The sequence below is a fragment of the Osmia lignaria genome, chromosome 1, assembly GCF_051020975.1.
Source record: "Osmia lignaria lignaria isolate PbOS001 chromosome 1, iyOsmLign1, whole genome shotgun sequence".
NCBI classification, from domain to species: Eukaryota; Metazoa; Arthropoda; class Insecta; order Hymenoptera; family Megachilidae; genus Osmia; species Osmia lignaria.
Window position 1 is genome coordinate 10,940,780 of NC_135032.1, and position 20,646 is coordinate 10,961,425.

General features: G+C 33.6%; 2 protein-coding genes and 1 long non-coding RNA gene across 5 annotated transcripts in view; 2 read left to right on the plus strand and 1 right to left on the minus strand.

Moving 5' to 3' along the window:
- Positions 1 to 18,195, plus strand: part of LOC117606164 (zinc finger and BTB domain-containing protein 8A-like) — a 66,262-nt gene extending 48,067 nt beyond the window's left edge. The window contains exon 5 of one of the 2 annotated variants that reach the window (XM_034328260.2): positions 2,773 to 12,938. In XM_034328260.2, coding sequence (XP_034184151.1) covers positions 2,773 to 3,023 — 251 coding nt within the window. In that variant the 3' untranslated portion in view covers positions 3,024 to 12,938. Of the gene's footprint in view, positions 1 to 2,772; positions 12,939 to 18,022 lie in introns of those variants that run through there. The other variant, XM_076693105.1, reaches the window with a different exon arrangement.
- LOC143308236 (uncharacterized) lies at positions 13,164 to 16,439 on the minus strand. The gene is made up of 2 exons (XR_013065208.1): positions 14,742 to 16,439; positions 13,164 to 13,281 (listed from the first exon to the last, which is right to left on the minus strand). It is a non-coding gene; the product is annotated as an uncharacterized LOC143308236 (long non-coding RNA).
- Positions 18,196 to 18,314: 119 nt separating the features above from the next.
- LOC117606168 (methylthioribose-1-phosphate isomerase) lies at positions 18,315 to 20,491 on the plus strand. 2 transcript variants are annotated; one of them, XM_034328280.2, is made up of 5 exons: positions 18,315 to 18,449; positions 18,692 to 18,927; positions 18,992 to 19,200; positions 19,278 to 19,486; positions 19,554 to 20,491. In XM_034328280.2, the coding sequence occupies exons 1-5, from the start codon at positions 18,318 to 18,320 to the stop codon at positions 19,833 to 19,835; spliced, it is 1,068 nt and encodes a 355-aa protein (XP_034184171.2). In that variant the 5' UTR covers positions 18,315 to 18,317; the 3' UTR covers positions 19,836 to 20,491. The 2 variants fall into 2 exon arrangements, with proteins under 2 accessions (XP_034184171.2, XP_034184172.2); XM_034328281.2 differs by having other exon boundaries at positions 19,296 to 19,486.
- Positions 20,492 to 20,646: the final 155 nt, after the last annotated feature.

Consider the following 20,646-nt stretch of genomic DNA (forward strand, 5'->3'; position numbering starts at 1 on the left):
AATGAAAACTAAATTTGTGCAATATTTTATTTATAATGGAAACTTATTGAGTGTACAAATTTATAAATTAATTTAATTTATTATTCAAAATTATTTATGTGATTTTTTTCATATGTATATAATTAATTCTATTAACGAAGGAGACAAATTATGTGATATGATTCAACATAAAAATATTGCACAATGATTAATGTATTAAATTTTCGTAAAAAATGCTTATAGTCTTAATATAGAGTGATTTATATGACTTTTTCACCCATATTTAGATTAATGTAACATTTAATCTTGCTTACAGAGGAATACAAAGATTCGTGGCATGACATATATTCGTGGTAAACATATTGCATAATGCATAAAAACAAAAAACAAAATCTTATCAATAATACAAATTACAATTGACGACGCTTGCATAAAAATATAGGAACATATGGGTGAACATTGAACGTCACCCATCTCACCTAAGAGAATGAGAAACATCTTTCAAAATTAAATTATAGAAAATTACTACATTTTTTTTTTAAATTCAGATTTCTAATAACAAGGGTGGTGAATTTCCCTGGAAAGTATCACATGTCACACATGACGTGTGTCACCCATATATAGATCGCGTGGGAGTAAACGCATTATCCAAGAAATCCACTCGTCGATACGCATTTCTTCGACGTGGCAAGTAACAAAAATGTAGGATAAACTATTTTCCATTGGGGCGGAGTGTGGAAAACGAGTAGACCGGGTTCGAGAAAGCAATTTTAACCGGGCGTATCGGTAAGCGTAAGCAAGCCTGTACGCTCGGGCTCTCGGCAATCAGGCTCAAATAGGATTACTCGCGGTGCGTTGCTCGGTAGATCGTGTGCAAACTTCTCCGTACACGATGTCGATAACCAGACGGCATAACCGTGACGGTATAGTTGTGTTTCCCGTGGAACGTGGATTATCAGAAGCAGCGTGCGAGCGTTCGGCTTTCAAATAACATCGAGCTCCAGTGAAATATTCAACGAGCTCGAATACCATACAGGTACACCGCAGCGGGGAAGCCTCGTTAACGCGTGTTCATGCTTTACTTCCGAGGGAAAACATTTTTACCCCGCGACCAGCCTGTTGTTTGTTCGAGATTAGCTGCAGCTGGAGACCGGCGTACGAGGAATAAGGGGATAACTGGATCTTGGAGAGGAGAGAATAGAGTAGATTTAAGTATAGGTAGACTCGGGTTCGTCAACGGGTTAATCTATGTAATTCATCTCGTTATACGATGGATTAAGGTTGACACATTTTTCTGTATTACTTGTGACTTAATTTTATTGGAACATCAAATCATGCTCTATTGTCGTAAACTTTACATTCATTTTGGAAAATGTAATTTTAAATTGAAATATTTGAACAACGTATAAGTGGAAGAAGATATTAATAGAATAATTAATACAGTGATCAGAGAGCTTCCTCCTGAAATTCCAAATGGTTACCTTCAAATTGAGTTAGCCAAGTCATTAAAGGACCCCTTACTTCATTTAATAGAGCTGTCCATACGATCAACAGGTTCCTACTCCCGAAATTTAATAAATTCCTTCATCAATCCGATAGATAATTATAATTCAATTTACATAAATTTCTAACTCCATATTATTCAAAAACTTAATTACAAAAAAAGACAAATAGGGTACTTTTTATCTTTATTACATGAATTTTGTAATATTTTGAGATATTTAGAATTCTATAAATATTATATTTTTCTGAAATATTTCAAAATGTTAATTAGAGTAATTAACTGGTAATTGAATTGAAACAAAAGGACAGAGAACAAGAGATAATATCAGTGCTCGTATTTTCCAAGATTCCAAATTGACAACGATTTTGAACCAGTATATTTATGATCAGGCAATCGATACGTAAGCTACTTTCAGTATCGATCTCCGTCTAACGCAATCATAACTTCGCCACGTCCTTGTCAGAAGGATTAGAGGCAGCGAGGCGAGGTTCATTCTCAGGTAATCCCTCGATAATATCGGCAAACGTTCGAGTATTTTTCTTGCCGGCTGCGTCCACGGACTCCGTCGTCTCGAAACGTGAGTATTCTAGCACATTTTCTGAACGGATGCCTTATTATTTGTCGTGAGATGTGAGAGAGGGATGATGCTCGTGCGCGTGAATGAAGTCTGAAAGCTTCTTTATTTGTTGTTTCCTATGTACACCTGCTCACCATCACACATACACGTGAACATGAATCTATCATAACTTTACACCATTTTCTAGTTGGTAAACTTCATAGAACGAACAGTTAAATTGAGTGTCATGTTTGGAAATTTTTTAAGAAAATTAAACAAAAATAAATTGGAAGAATCCGTGTTTAATTAAACGTTCGAGGTATATTATACTTACCTAATACATATGTTCGTCTTAAGGGGATATTCTTATCAAATTTTTGGGTAATATTTTTATTTTCATTTCTATTATCTATGACTTCAAATAGTTAATTACGAATGTTTCTAATTGGGGTTCTATAACTCTCGGACGGCCGACCATGAAGAAAGTCTTTAATTATAAATTACTTCTAATTACACCCATACTCATTCTACAAGTGAAGTAGATGCGAAGATGTTGAGACTAATTTTCGTGCCATTATTAACACCTTGAATCACCCTATGAATTCACGAATACTTGAACGAAAACACACGAAACATAAATGCGACACGAAGGGAGAATGAACGAAAGACAGATCGCCAGATAAACGAGCGTGGGGGAGAGACGATGTCGCATGAAGGCGTGTTGGGTTTTCAGGTACGATGCCCAGCGTGCCGGTCGGTCTCTCCTATCACGAGATGTTCGCCGTGTCCCTCGGTTCACCAGCCCTGTGGAGATGCCGAGCCTGCGGCAAACAGGTGACCAATCGTTGGCACCACTTCCACATACACACGGCCCAACGGTCCCTCTGCCCTTATTGCCCGGCTACCTACAGCAGGATCGACACCCTTCGCTCGCACATACGCACCAAGCACCGGGAGATAGTGTTCGCTAAAGGTTCCTTGTAGAAGACGCTGATTGCCCCGCGGAGGAAACGGCCACCGCCACTTCCGCCACCCCGTCTGTTCGACGGCAGGCCTATCGCGCCTTTCTTCGGCTTCGGGCTGCCCTGACCGAGCCTAGATGCTCGTCAACGAGCCTATGCCTACGAGGAGAACGCCTAAACCAGACCCACCCATCGTTTCCCTAACAAATTCCTCATATTCCCTACCGGTGAATTTACATCGTACCACGCTGGCAATCTCGAGGCTCTTGAAGCAACCAATCCCAACGGGATGATCCCGTGTAACGGGATACACACGGCTTGGTCGGTGCCAGGTCGGAAAGTTACGGAGACCGCGTTTTGACTTCACGCTTCAAGTACTTCGAGACACACGGTTCACTGATTCGGAACCCGTCTCCTAGGGACCTCCAGTTCCGAGCCACCATTCCAGCCAGCTTTTTATTTAACGCTATACTAAAATGACTTGGTCCGGTCAAAGATATAAAGGTCAGAAAGATTCACCAAGTTTTTATTGCAATTCAAATATATATCACGGGTCTGGTACATAGCGATCGACAGGATCGTTCCCTCGTGACACTTTGGCTCGTGGTGGGACAATTGCCTGCTGATCTGAAAAGGACGCGATTCGCGGGGCGAATTCATGCAACGAATGGCCTGAAATAAGTGTCAGCGTGAATCGGTTTCACCAGGAACAGGATGGAAGATCAGGTGCGAAGAGGATCGCGTGAGGACAATCGACGGTGCAGTGTTAGCCCATATTCCTTGGACGGTATGTTGGACTTGTACCTCTTCTTCGCGTGTAAACGATCGTACAAATCGGTGGACACCGAAACTCGCTAGGATTCGTGTAAATAGTAACGGGGGTATCGTAGACTGGCTCGTTTGGACCTTACTCGCGAACGTGTTGACTCTTCGTCCTTATCTTCTCTTGGTCGTGTGAAATTGAAGGAGGAGGAGGATGGGTCCGGCGAGCTTTTAACTAACGGTCTAATTCTTTACGCAATGGAAGGCTGAAACGCGCGCTGTGATTATTGAACACCGAAAACTCAAAGGGTACTACGAATTATAATCGCTGTTCACGTTTACGTGTATCTTAATGTTGCTCGTTTTACAATCAGCAAACGAACCCGAAGAGAGAGACGACACGAGGTCCACGGGTGTTAAGTGTCGACAGTATTGCGTGCATGTGCGATGTCCATAGCAACAGAGTTGTACATAACTGCAAGAGGGTCCTGGAGATCTCGAGCTAAAGGCACGCGTCTTCGAGGAAGGTCCTTGAAGCTCGAGGATCTTGGACCTTCGCGTTCGTGTAATTACATTTCTCTTTGGACCAATACTCTTCGTCTATTAAAGTAATCGTTGTCGAGGCTCGTTCAAGTACCTAAGAAATCTTCGAGCGTGTGGTTCCTAGCTAGGTCAAGTCAGCCGCGGAACTTATGTGATACCGATAATTAGGCTTTTAATTGCAAAGAATTATGGCGCAGGAAGGGGATCTTTGAAGCTGAGACTATGGCTCTTCGATTTCGAGCTTTTGGGAAATAGAGTTCTCTTTGTAGGGTGATCGATATGGTTCTTCAGCTTCAAAGTATGCCGTTCTTGGGTCATTTGAAGAGTTCTCTGTTCGATGACGCGGTAGGGTCATGGCTGATCCAGATCGTCCCATTCTGGCTGAGAATGGACATCGCTGTAAATAAGTAGCGCGATGGAAGAGTGGAGGATGCGGTATTGCCTCTCTAAATGGTGGGAATTAGGGGTGCACCTTGTCGATTAGAAAGGTTTATATTTCTCCTCTTTTTATTTTTTTATTGATTGTTGAAGAACTGTACAATTTTTAACCCATCCATTCCAGATTTGGGACAAAATATAATTTGATATTTTATCATAAAATCTCTGTATTTCAGTTGTCAAAAATTGTACTATCATTAACAAATTTTTATTATAATTATATTTTATTAGCTTCCATTTGATTTTGCCATAAATGGGTTAAGAATTTCTCGGTTCACCTTTATGATTTCGAAAATTTTAAGAATTTTTTATTATTAAATTTTGAAGCTCATATACCCAAGAGGCTGCCCATTCGACTAGAGTACAATGGTCTCCTATCACTTTGTTGGTGAACCATAGCCTCTGTACCCTTATTGAAATTTTTATGATACTTTTAATAGAATCATCAAATTGCAAATTTGTCCACTTTGGAGAGGCATTACTGTTAAAGAAACATCCAAGCGTGGAGTGACGACTGATCGTCGGACTCTTGCACACGACCAAAATGGAACCAGAATACACACATCCATATGATAAACACGCATTACCTATACGCATAAATCTAAATATGGATCTATATAGATAGATAGATAGGTAGATATATATACGTGTACACAAAACCGCACGTCGGTGGCCTGACGCGATAGAAATCGCAGCTTCGTGTAAGACTGTTTGACTTCCTGGCTGTATCGACGCTACCTAAATCGATACTACCGAGCTGAGGTATCGATAGGTAAATATACGACCATCAGAGACAGAGTAAATGGAAAATCGACAAAAGGTACTTTTACTTTTCCAAGCGAACTGTCTTATTGTAAGTAATTTTATGATCATTTATGATTTTATGTAGTGTTCTGTGCTGTGTAGATCATTGGTGATCCGAAGTATTTAATCCTTTAATTGAGGATGACGAGTTAACTCGTTATAGGAAAATGCTCATAGAAAAATTTTTATTTTATAATAATGATCTTTTTAAAAGAATGAAAAAATTCTTTATTTTAGTTGATAATAATGTGGACATTGGAGATTTTCCATGGCACGGAACGTACTAAAAGTTAAAGCATATTTATAGATATTTTGAAAGTTGGTGATCGATGAAACTAATGAGAATATCTTCGTGAAACATTTTTACTCACTTTTTCATTTTTCGACGGAAATTGATGGATCGCTTCTAGTTTAACTCGAAGTTTAGTCTTCAGTAGTGATATAACAGTTTTACAGTATTTTTTTATGCTTTACTTTTTAATTAAGAATGATTGATGCTACTTATGTCACGCTATCAGCAGTAATTTAATCTTTAACCATAAGGTATTTATATCCTTCTGAAATTATAAAAGATTGGTCAGTGCTTGTCTTCATGAAAATTATAATAATTAATTTTTTATTTTAACAAATCAGTATTTTTGATACTAATTACAATTGAAAAATTAATAATTTTATTGCATACGTTATAAGAAAAGTTTCCAAAAATAATTTTCCTACGATATAAAAAGGAATCTAAAATGACAAAACTCGTTGATTAAAATCAGCAACCATCAAAGTATTAAACGAAAATTCTTATAATTTTCTTTCTAGAAAATTCAAGCCACTTATTTACAATGTAGATTAGAATTTTATCAAGCAGCTCATTTCTGAAATTTCGTTGAGTCGTTCAATTTTGAAACGCATTGAAGTATGTTTTAACTAACGCGGAAGGAATTTCAGTCTTACTGGTTGAAAATAGAGAAGGAATTTCACTTCATTACGAGTAGCTCGTCAGAGGCAGATGCATAAAGCGAGGTAATTTACTTCCATTTCTCTCAACGAGAGATTACTCTGTCTCCTTAAACAAGTAGAAGATCACTCTTTTTTTGCCACGATTTTTCTTCGTGTTTGTTGTTCACTGAATCACAAGATGTTTCGTGGCCAAAGAGAATTTCTCTTCTCTTTCATCTCTTTATTCCATCTTACGAATTCATCAATCTTCATCCTCTACCAAATCCTTTTGTTCTTCATTATTTCTGTGGCCATATTTTTAGAATAGGATCTCTTATCTAATACTTTGCAGTGATCTATTTTTTATTCTGATTGTTTTAGGGTGAATTTTTATTTGGAAAATTCTAACTTTATTTTTATATTTTCCAAATTTAATTAAAAATTTTTTATACTATTTCCTTACATGTTAATTTTTTTCAATGTACGAAAATTTGAGTATTAATGAATTAATAATTTTGAGTTATTATTTTCAAAATAACAGAATTTTTCCAAGGAAGCACACAGTAGTCACGTATTTGCATCCATTCTGTTGGAATAAATAGAATGAAAAAAGAAAAGAGTTTGAACTATTTTCCTGAGGGAAGAGACGAAAGTCTTTCGACTACGTCGATCAAGTTTCAGATAAAAATTTCCTCCTTTTCATCGTCGTTGGAGAAGTTCTGAAACGATTCTCTCCGATCATCGAACACAGTAATTTCGAACGAATTATTTCTCGTCGTTCGCTTTCGTGCAATTTCTTCCAGGGTATCGGGTTTTCTTTTAAATTTTCCACCGGTTCTGTATCGCAAAGTTCGAGGCGCGATGGTCTCTTTTTAATGAGAATCAAAGGGCCCTTGCTGGAATGAAATATGGAATTTTGCTGGAGATTAATCGCACCACTCTGCTCTCTGACGCACTCTTCTATTTAAATTATGCCATAGTCTGATATAATTAAGTTATTCTCTACGGTGTGCTGCATTTTTGAGGTGCAATAGTAAATAAAATGCTGGAGAATAATTTCTTTGCCGATGACTTAATGTCACTATTAAGAAAATCAATTTTATTATAATTTTTTTTTTTTAATTGTCAAAAATGAAATTTATTTGTATTATTGCAAGTGTGAAAGTATTTTTGCAAAATTTTTAATTTTCAATTTATTCAAATTTATTTATCTTCAAAAGATCAGTAGAAACATTCAAAAAATCTTATTTCACTTTCTTAAACTCCAAATTATTTTAAAGAAAGAATATTAAAATTTAATATTATAAAATTTGCAGTTTATTTTGAATTATAGTAATTAGGTCTCGGATTGCAGGAAAGGTATTAAATTATCCAAAGCTGAAACAATGAATGTCTCGGTTAAACAGTTATCTGTACGACTAGGAGATAAATTCGTTTCTTCTAAAATGTTAAGTAGACTTCATTGTACAGCGAGTCTATATTTCTTCGAAACGAAAGATTCAGATAACAGATCGAGCAAAGTTTTCAGCTGCTCTTAAATCTATCAAAATTTAAGTTAAGTGGCTCGAAGTTTCGCATTACAACGCGATTCTCTTATGATGCATTACCGTTATTGTTCTTAGAAATTTATTCACTTGCAATTTAATTACTTTCTTGGTGCTTTATATCAAATTAAATGAAGTCTTAAACTTCACTGTGATTTTTCACAGTGCTATAGAAAATTGTAAGTTCTTCAAGAGGTTGAAGATAATTCTATGATTTGTAATGGTTCTGGAATTAGTTAAATGAAACTTTATAATTAATTATGTTTTTTTTTGGAATGAAATTAGTTATGGTTGATAAAATTAAAGCTAAATGACAAAATTGGAAATTATAATTGTTGCATAGGAGAATTTTATATTCTAAAACAAAATCAACAAATTTTGCAAAATTTTTTATCTAATTGCAAAATTAAAAGTTTTATCAGTATTATAATAACAGAAATAGGTATTAGCCATCAATCCCAAAGATAACGTAACAGTTGTATTTCTTTGCCAGTGTCATAGTACTTTATGTTTTATTTTATAATTAATAATTGTAGAATTAGGTACATGATATGGAAATTCAAAATAATGATTTATATTGGAACCTGTTAGCAGACGAAGCGATCCCTTGATAAATTACAACTCTTGAAATGTAACGAGAAAACCAGTGATATGAAAATGAAAAATTGTAGCGGATTCAGTTTGACGTCAAAAGTATATTTTTACGGGTTTAACAAGTAGATATCAATAAACATCCTTCAAACGATCCGATAATTTTTTTTATCGGTTTACTGTAAGTCAATATTTTATATTAAAATAGAAATATTATAAAGGAACGCACAAATTTAATACCAAAGATTACAGAAAAGAAATTTCATGATCAAATTATTATTTTAGGGGAGAATAGAACTAAAATTGCATGGTTCTATTTTAGAAAATAAATTTTTAATTATATGCATAAGTTGGACCATTTTTAAAACCATTTAGTAAACTATTTTAATCACTTCTACATTGAAAATGAAACTTTCTCTATTCATTTTGAAATTTCAATTTTTCTAACCAATTAACTGCTGTGATTTTTTATTTCAAATTAATTTCCTGCCAACGCACACACATTTCGCACGTTACCTCTTGTTAACATTTAAAAAGTACAGTTTTCACGCACATAGGAAATCATTTCACCCGCTTTTTATCGCAAAAAACAAATACTGATAACGATAATTTAAAAAGTAATTTGCACAATAATTCTATAATCATAAAATATTTAATTTTAGATATAAAAATTTGATTTAATCTTTTATCGTTATAAGAAAAATATTTTTTATTTTATTGAAAATGAATATAAAATCGTCTCGATAGGATACAAATCATTTCCATTTTCTTTTTTTTTTCGAAAAAACAATATTTTATGGATTATTCTTCCAATACATCTCGATATTTCATAGTTTTCCCGAAGTTTTACATGTTTCTGACAAATTTATAGCTTCTCCATTCTAACCGCTATCGTAAATCCATCGAACCTTTTATTGCAGTTGAACACATTAAATTTTTAAATATTCCTGAGAGAAAGGACGTTCAGTGAATGCAAATGATCAGACTATATATACATCTCCGCGTTCTGGCCATTCCTTATCGAAAGCTCCATTTAAATATTGCCTGGCATTAAGTGCGAATGATCATAAATATTCGTGGAAGTGTAATACGCTGCTAGAAGTAATTTAGATGATTCTTCTCTCCATTAACCAGTGATTGTTTTACGCTTTTCAAAGAATATCATTCAACCATTATTTATAAAGCTGTGTCTTCCAGAAGATACCTATTGATTTTCAATTTTTAAAGAATTAATTTCCTTGAATTGCAAAGATTAATAAAAATAGTGTTAATAGAAGTTCTTTTAATATTTTAAGGTTCATAATAAATTGACTCCAAAATGAAAATGCAATATTCCACGTAATAGTATATAAGAGATATCAAAACAGAAATTTTGATTTCGTCTTCGATCAGCCAGAAAGTAACGGGGAAACAACGAGGTCGAATCGGTTTCCGGTGCAAGCAGGAAACGTTCCTAGACGATCACTCGTGGCGGGAAGTTCGATTTCTCGCGGCAGACCATCGCGACCGCCGACCGAATTATTGTCCTCGATACCAAATGTTCCTTAAGTTGTTTCGCGAAATCGTCTCTGTACATAGTAACCGTGAATAGCAAACGCTATACGATTTTCCTTGAAGCACATTGTGACGCTGAATGAGAGCGAGAGAGTGATTGGGAGAGTGAAAATGAGTGAGATTTGAGTATAAAAAAAAAAAAAAAATTGTGATAACGTGCTCGACGAGGATGAGTCGGTTACGTCTTTTCTTATAGATAAGATTTTGTGGCTGGTCGTTTTCTTGTGTGATAATAAAAAAGATATTTATTTAGACAGGGGTCAATATGTCCTGATATTTGATTTTAATTAACAGATACACTAACTGATAGTGTTAACGATAATGAGAAATTTATTTTTTTAAACTCATTAAATTAAATCAGGTCAATCTGTGATTTGTTAATCCAATCTCATTATTAATTTATTTTAAAAAATGACACAATTCTTTATTTTAACAATATCTTAATTTCAATTATTAACAATTTTAAATAATTTCAATTCATCAAGTTTTCATTACAAAGTAATTAATATCAGTCAAGTACCATGGATTTAATAATAAATGTTATTCTTTATATAAATTACAAAACCGACACGTTCTCGTCGCGACAGCTAAAGGCCGAATTCATTGCACACAGTCTATGTAATTGTATAAAATTATCATCGGTATGAAAAGTGTCAATATCTCGTGTTTTCTCGATGGTACTTAAAGTAAATCCGCAGCCCACTTGGGCGCTCGTTTGTTGATAATTCTTCCGTAAGATCCAGGGGTTGAAAACTGAAACAGCGACGATCATGTTTCTGTAGTCTTTATCAGATTTTCCAATAGTTAGAGTAATATAATTAATTAAGGTAACCGCAATGGTTACTTTACATTCGGTCTCATCGAAACGTTAAGAGTATTAATTAATTAATTAATATTTGATATAGTATTAAAGTGAACATGTGGTGTACATTTTACACATACAAAATTTTATTTTTTAAATTATTAATATTATCAATCTTTCAAGCTTCAAATATTTACATACAAATTATAATTTTTATGCTGTGGGATTTGTTGAATTAAAATTTCTAAAATTATTTTTTTTGTTTCCTAATTTTTCAATCACTAAATCGTTGCAAAAATCATCCTCGATCAATTGCATCTTCTCATATAAATTTCTATTATTTAGAAAAACAAAGGTATGAAAATACTCGGAACCGAATTTCTCGAAAATAAAGTCTCGAACGAGAAAACTCTGTTCCACCTTTTCAATCGATCCTATCACGAAATATCGATCTGTATCAATCGCATCGACGATTCGATTCTTCGAAACAATCGCGAGGAGAGAAATCTTCTCGGAGCTGATTCGAAACCGCTGTGAGTGGGTAACAGTTTCGATCCCTGGACGAGATCGTACTTTCTCGTGGCATGTTCCTTCCTTTTTTGGCCCGACCTGCGACTCGAGCCAAATTCTTTTTTGTACATAAAGGCTGCACCTTCCAGCCATGATTCAGATCAAAAAGAAAAGAGATAGAGATACTCGTTAGCGGTCGCAAGTCCTGGGCCGACCTTGCGTATAAACCGATTGCTCGTTTATATGCGATGTATTTTTGTGAACAGTATTGAAAGTGCTGCTAAGCTGTACAGTCGTCATATGGTGAATGTATTATGATGTACCTATAATGTACATAGATATATTTAATTAAAGTGAATATGAATTTGTGTACATTACTTCGTTCTCTCTTATCCCTGAATCACCTTATTGAAAATTTTCAGAAATATGGTGTGGAATGAGAGAAAGTTTTATTGCCTCTAATTAGGAAATTAATCTTTGATTGGTACTCTAGGTCCATCAGACCCTGTAATATTTTTCTAGTTCAAATTACTCGTAGTAAACGTTATCTTTTGTTTCGTGGTTCATTTTTATATTGCACCACTAAAATGTATTATTTCAGTATAGGTCAGCTTGAGTTATAAATATCAACCAAGAGTTAACATTGAGAAGAAATTTAAAAAATTCAAGAGTTAGAGAAGTGTCGACTTCTGAATTATAGATTGTTAATTAATTATTTTAATGGAAGGTCGTTAATCAATTTGAAATGAAGAAAATCAGATTCGAATCAGATTTATCAATCGAAAGAATTATAAACAATTTTAGGGAAAATTGATTTTACTTTTTCGTTTGGAAACAGCAATTCCGATTTATTACACGAATTATTTGCACAGCACGCTTTGTTTATTCTGACAATAATAACAATAATGCTGTCTACGTTTTGCATTTTCATAACTACGCTCGAGGTAAAATCCATTCGGTTTCGGTGGATTGCGTTTTTGTTATGCGAAAATTTCAGCGAAATTAGTCACGCGGCGATGCGACGATTTTCATTATCTTATCAACAGCTCCGTGTTGGTCCAAAGATCAGAAACCTCGTGTTTCGAGCGTGTGTATGACTGCTTCAAGAGATCGTCGAGATCTGTTTTAACGAGTGCATCGGGAAACTCATGAACAACAATTGTTTTAACAAGTGCTTTTAATTACAAATGGCAAATTTCAAGACTTACAAATTCTGTCACGGTTTCATGACATAAAATATTCACAAAATAATGGGTATTATACATCAAATTAAAGCTTAAAGTTTAACAAATATTATTGTATAAATGGTTCATTAGTATTTTTAATACAAAATAGCTGATTACCAATTATGGCAAATCATGACCTAATTAGAATGACAGAAAATTATTAAAAAATCACACTCATGCCATATTAATTTAAAGTTCAAAATCTGTTGCAAATAACCATCCAAAAGTTTCATAAATATTCTTAATATAAAATGGTTCCTTCCTTATTGGAAATTGAATTGCTGAAATTACTAAAATCCAGTATTATTAATTATTAGTAATTTTCTATCAGCTTTTGATTATTGTATCTAAAATATGTAATTTTCTTATTTATCAAAAAATGTATCAACATTCATAACAAAGTTATAACAGATAAAACTATCAGAGAGATATCGCAATGTAGTCATTAAAAATCTGTCACGTCATCCACAACGACTTAATTAGATCCACCAGTTATTTGCATTGTTTTAAATAGGCTCACTGACAAGATGCTTAATTATCACCAGTGATAATATCGGCTTTATTACTCGAGGTTATCTGGAACAGAGAAACGAGTAGCTGAGAAGTCATTTAACATTGCAAAAATGAACGGAAAGTGTTCGATTGATGTAGGTCGTGGATTTTGTATTCGGGTAATGTAAACAGGGCAATTCTTTACTCGTTAAATATTATGCTAAGAAAAGATAGATTATTGTTAGTTACGTCAAGTCTGCTTATCTTTTGCGCTTATGTTTTCGTATAATTGTTGATCATTTTCTTGAAATATTTTATTATCGTATCAAGCAAGAATGTCTATAAATATATCGCCTTCGATGACCTTTTATTTAATGTCTCAAGAAAGAAAATATATTATTGATATAAGTTATTCTACATTTTTTTAGTATTATATGGAATATTAAGTTTTTTATTTTTTGAAATTTGGGAAATTCCAGGAATGGAAGCGATCGTACATTTTTTGGCTAGGTAGAATATTACATTTTTTTATTTTTACCAAATACAATATTAGTCTCTCCATTTTCAAAAATTTAGAAACTTAATAAATACACTAAGAATGAAAATTTTAGATTTCTATAAATATTATAAGCTTTTAAGTTTCTCAGCTCTGTTAAATCACCCTCTATAAGATAAATCTCGAGCTTATCCTCGGTTCAGTTAAAAATAAAGCAAGTATTTTGATACAGATATCCAGAGTAGTAAAAATAAAGTGTGTTGCTATAATGGTACAGATTGAACGCTTCTATTCATCCAAAGCTGTTTTAATTAATTGGCATACGATTATTATAACTAAATCCTTCAAGAGATGTACCAAATGTATTTTCAAATTACAAGTTAAAGGAAATTTGATACTGTCAATGAATGATGTCAATTACTAGGTGATTTATAGCTTGTATCGTTCATTGTTTCTTTACATAGTGAATCAAATCAATCATTCAATAGTCACACTATATTCAGTTTGAATTTTTGGTGGAACTTAGCACGAAAGCAACATTGATTAATGGAAAAGGTACGATCCTTCATACTGATAACTCTGGAATATTTGACTTGGATTTCGTACTGCGAAAATTGAATAATTTAAAATTATTATCACCTGAATTAAAATATCTAAATTTATCTTTCCTTTGGAGCTATTGAATTTTATTTAGGTATAGAGAATTTATTAATATTTGAAAAACCATGATAAATTCTAATCAAAGTGGAGCTTATAAATATTTTAGCAAATTCATTATCTAAATATTAATTAGAAACTGAGAATGCATTCTTCTTATCATTTTCACTTGTTATGAAGATAACAAGATAAACATCGATATTTCTCGAGAAACGTTTCACGAGAACAATTATCAGTATTACTGTGATTTGTTACATTGAGATTCACTTCCTTGCAATGTACATACATAATTAATCGTGATTAAACGGTAAATATGATTATTGTACCTCCTGATTCTTATCTTATTTACAAAGAATATGGAAAATTTGCAGTCTCAAATAAAAGATTATACCTTTCGATTCTGAAGAATGAATGGAGGTTTCTGGAATGATGATTTGACCAATTTTATTCTGCAGTTTCAGCTTGATTTAACATAACTATCGTCTCTATTCCGTTTTGAGTATATCATGTGTTTTAGAATCAGTTTACGTTTGTGTTGCAGTGTGATGTGAGTTATCGAGTTCTGTTGAAAATATTCGTGAGAAAAATAAAAGAAGTCCATTTAATAATTTATGGTACTTATAATTATGATATAATATTTAATTATAAAAAACTTTTTGTTCTTTTTTTCTAATTTTCTCTGTTCTAATTAATATCAGAACAATCGAACTCATAAAAATGACAATTTTCACTTCTTTTACTTTTTAATAGGGCAAAAATTATGTTAATTTTACATTTGGTAGAAATTTATTCTCGAAACAAAAGAAATTTAACAAATTTTATTTTTAAAACGTAAATTCCTCCATCACACTAGTAATTAGAAAATATTTGATACCTTCTATATCCTACGCAATCATCCTTATTCAAAAACTAAGTAATATTAATGAAAATTGCCCTGACACAGAATTAGATGAAAATGAATTGAGTTTATATGATTTTGAAAATGAAACTGACCCACACTGATAGGTAGTTTTAGTGCTAAATTGTAATTGTGCTTTTAGCAGAATTTCGTGAGCCATTTGACATAATTAAAAAATGAGTTCAGTCATATGTACCATGGTATTCTCCACCATTCATTTGTCATTAAACAAAAATTGAACGAAAAATCTGTATATATTATTCATACATATCTTTAAAAATTTTAATTTATACTTAAAAATACATTCTCAAAATTGTAGTAGGTATTTTTTGAACTGGTTAGGGTGGATCAACCCTTTCATTTTTTTAAACCCTTTTAGACTGTTTGGGCTAAATTGGCCTTAAATAAAAATTAAATAATGATCTAATAATTTTCTAACACGTGGAGTCATTGAAGTTATTATTGAGAATAAGAATAATTAATTTTCAAATTCAAGCTTTCAATTTTCCACCTCCTTTCGAATAGTAATAATATTCAATTTTTTTCTTTCAATATTAAAACATAGAAATTAATATTAGAAGTCTACTCAGTATTAGAATTTTACTGACTTTCATTAAAAGTACCCTCAGAATATATTTCACCGAATAAAATATTATTTGCCTCTACATTTCATAATATATGCACACGAACCAAATGATCCAGATGTGATAAAAATTCGAAGTGTTAAATTTGCACAAGAGTTAAAAGAATATTAAGTACATACACGGGCAGTATTAAGCACAAAAGTGTTTCACTCGTAAAGGATTAAAATGATCCGAATGATCGTCACAGCAATTACTTGAAATTTCCCCGTTTCTCGTCAAATTTCTCCGGTCGGTATGCTTGATCTCATCATCTCATGGAAAACGATTGAAATTCAACGGCTCGAAATTACGCTTTCAATGTGGTAGCGTGTTTCTCGCGCGAACAGCCGAAGCAACGCGGTCTATTTTGAAATGCAAAGGTTTTTTTTTCCTTCCTAAAACGCGGCAAGTAAATGGGATAGTTTGCACTCGAAATATGCTGGTAGAACATTCGGTCGCGAGCGAACTAAACCTGGATGGAAACATGTCGGGGATCAAAGGGACGAATTGCATTGGAAATGCGAGCGATTTCTTTGTGCGATTTCAACTTTAGGGCATTATGCGCGCTTTTCAGCCGAGTAACTTCAACTGAAAAGCGTTTCTTCGACTTTTCGGCTATCGTTATCGCTCGCTTTGCACGCTTTATCGCTGCCTGAATGTTTGTTAACAGTTATCTTCCCTCGATTCTTCATCCGGCTACTTTGTTTCGTATTTCTGAATTGCTATCGAGGCAGAAAATTGTAAACTTGCTATAAATGCCGGCTTTGATGATAAATAAGTCTGTGGTTCAATTCGTAGTAAAACTTTTGCAATATGAAATGAAATAATAAGAAGAGTCCTAAATTATCCAAATGAAAATTGAGACAATATTCTGAGAGTAAATGAATAAATAAATGAATAATATATTGATTTATGTTTTTGGTAATTTACTCGGTCCATTTGTTACAATTAACGATATTTGATCATTTAAATTGATATGAGCAATAATGAAAAACACCATCCTTGTTTACAACGTGGGTCTGTGCGATATTACTGGTATATTATGTTTATTAAAGATTTTAAAAATATTTGTAATTACCAGTTATGAAAGTTTCATTCATGAAATGACATTTCAATTTGTTTGAATTTTGGTGTGATGGATTTATGATTTATTCAACGTCCTTTTGAAACAGCTTCAACTATTTGAAAAATTATTATTTGAATTATAGAATTGAATGTAAATATGTTTTGGTATTTTCGGTGCAAATGTTCCATTTTCGCTGCTTTTTATTTTTCATACCAGATTCTTGTTCGAAATGGTCATTTATACCTGCATCAGGTATTTATACCTGAAGCAAAGTGAATATTCCCAAAATGACACTGATGATTCATAAAGCTTTGAATGATGCATGGAAATTCTGAGTACAAGACACTAATTAGGGTCCCATTTGTAATAACATCATGAATCATCTGTACTTAAGAAAGCATTTAAAGAGACACAAAATAATTAAAGAATATTTAGTCAACGATTTAAGAAAGAAATTTGAAATAAATATTTTATAAATTTTAATCGGAAATTTACAGATACTGAAGACACCGCTTAAATAATTAATTAAATTTTCATTTTGAATGATCCTAATCTTTGAAGACGATAGTGTCTATAAAGACGATAATTCTTGATCATTGTATGATTGGAATTTTTGTTAATCTATCATGTGACTGAGCGATTAATATAATGACTCAACATGATTGAATGATTCGAAGTATTTAGCCTATTTTCCAAATTATTTGAAACACTAATGAAATAACTCTTGAAAGTATCATACCTCCAATCTTTAATTTTAATAAATGCATATGTAAAGAAGTAATTAATTTTATCTCAAATTCCGCATCAGATCTCTTAATTAAAAAATTCTTCATATTAACTAAAATATCCATAAAAAAATTAATTATACAGGAGTTAAAACAAGCGTCATAGAACCCTTTATAAATTGCATTCTCAGCCTCTAAAGCTATCTAAAGAAACACCCAAAGAGTGTAGTATATTTATTTCAGAATTTTCTTTAACATAATTAAATATTCTCAATATTTCTTCAATTATCCATAAATCGTTGCAAATTGTTCGCAAATATGATCAGAAATGCGAAATAATTTGAACGATTCCTGCAACAGGACTTCCGCCAAAGAGGAAGTCTGCTTCCGCAAATGGTGGACAGATGGCGCTAAGGGAGGCTAATTCATACATAGATGCAGTCTACATTCGTATACACGTGATAGTTTCACGATACGTCGTTACGATAGGCTTCGAGTCACGGTCGTTCGAAGTGCACGTGAGCTTCAAATGAACGGGATCTCGTTTCATTCAGAAACTACGAAGCCGCGGTTCTGCTAGCCGCGACTCGAATCTGCACATATTTCACCAGCTACAGTGCTTCAATCGACACGTGTTCGGCATTGACGTACCAAAATGACGCTGCAAGCGATTAAATGGGAAAACGGCAGGCTGGAGATCCTCGATCAGATACTGTTGCCGGCAATGTCCCGATACATTCCTGTCAAAGGTGTGGAGGACGGCTGGAAAGTGATCAATAATATGCAGGTACGTCTCTGAACGGTGAATAAGAATTAAATCTCTCTCAGTTCATTCTAATCACCTCAAACTATGTGAATTGTTCAACAATAAGTCAAACGTTAAATCACTTGAATGGTAATGAAAGAACTCCATGACACTTTGGAGCAACTCACTTGAATAGAATTAATTTATTTGAATTGCTTGTTGACTACAGAAGAATTGTTCATTTGCATGAAGCAAGTTTTATTGGTAATTTGAAATTAATACAGGTTCGAGGAGCACCGGCTATAGCCATTGTAGGTTGTTTAAGTTTGGCAGCAGAAATCAAGAATGAAGACTACACAGACAAAAAGAGTCTCCGTAGAGACATAGAGGGTAAATTGAATTATTTAGTGTCTGCTCGGCCAACAGCGGTTAATATGAAAATTGCAGCTGAGGAATTAATTCAGTTGGCTAATAAACTTAGCAAGGATGAGACTATTAATGTCACAGAAATGAAACAGAGGTATGTGAACCTGATGCCGCAAATCAATTTACAGCATTGATGCTATTAATGATATTATTTACAGGTTTCTGAAGGCCATTGAAAGTATGCTTGATAAGGATATTGCTGATAATAAAGCAATTGGAGATTATGGGGCCCAAGAAATTTTGAAGAATGTGTCTGGAGATAATTTTGTCAGGATTCTAACGCATTGTAACACCGGCAGTCTTGCAACAGCTGGTTATGGCACGGCTTTAGGTGTCATTAGATCCCTCCACAAAAAGAATAGTCTTGGTAACGTTTGCATGATCATTATCATTAAAAATTTCATATAATTTCATAAAGTTATACAGTACTATTTACCGTTACAGAACACGCATATTGCTCAGAAACAAGGCCATACAATCAAGGAGCAAGACTGACTGCTTATGAATTAGTTTATGAAAAAATTCCTGCCACTCTTATTTGCGACGACATGGTGGCAGCACTAATGAAAACGAGGAACATTTCCGCCGTGGTAGTTGGAGCAGATAGAGTTGCAGCGAACGGTGACACGGCGAATAAAATTGGAACTTATCAAGTAAGATACGCAATTATTACGATCTCTGAAGTGTTATTTATGATGCTAATACTTTTATTATCTTTAGATTGCTATTGTCGCTAAATATCATAATGTACCCTTCTATGTGGCGGCTCCACGAACCTCAATAGACTTTAGTATCCCTAGTGGTGACCATATTGTAATCGAAGAAAGGCCAGAAAGGGAACTAACCCATATAAATGACCAACGAGTTGCCGCGCCTGGAATACAGTGCTGGAATCCAGCTTTCGACGTAACCCCAGCTAGTCTAATTAAAGGCATCATTACGGAAGTTGGAGTGTTCAGACCCAAAGATTTAATACAGTTAAAGAACTGTGAGGACTCATAAGAATGATCGATTGATACAAGCAAAGAGATAAGCTTACCGATGCATTTATACAAACGGATTAATTGGTGATTCCAATGTTACGAAAAATTGTTGGCAGGTCTTGTTTATTTAACAATTTTCGCGTTACAATAAAATTGTTGGCAGGTTACGCTTATTTGGAACGTTAAGCCTGACGAACGCAGCAGAATTCTACCATGGATATACGTGTTTGCGTTTAAAATTGCCTTATTAACCTCGCTGTGATTTTTACAAATATATTTATAGTGACGAATACCTTAATTAGATAGTTGTATTGATATTACACGAAAAAGATCGCTGATCGTGATTACAAAATACAAGATTTTTTTAATCATGCATTTATACGATTATAGTTAACCCGCCTACCATCAGATGGCGTGCGGATTCAGAAATTTGAAAGTTGCCGCGCGCGATCAAATTATGAATTTAATTTCATCCCAATATAAAATATATATCGTGAATATATTTAAAGAAACACACGAAGTGCGATAATAAAACGTGTACGAAGAACTGATCGATTCGACTGAAAGGGAAATTTTGTAAATTAGCGCGTCGCATTATACTCAACTTACTTGTAATTACAATTTATTTAATAATATTTAGTAACAAATTTATGCAATTTTCAAATACAAACGTATTTCTGGCAAATATAATAACGTGTACGCTATTAAATTAACCGATAAATATCACCGAAGCCATGATGTATATCCCTGTAATCAATAACACAAGTCAGTTGTGCGACTTCCGGCCGTGTTTACACACGATCAGTCGCGAACGTGATCTCGAGGGGAAA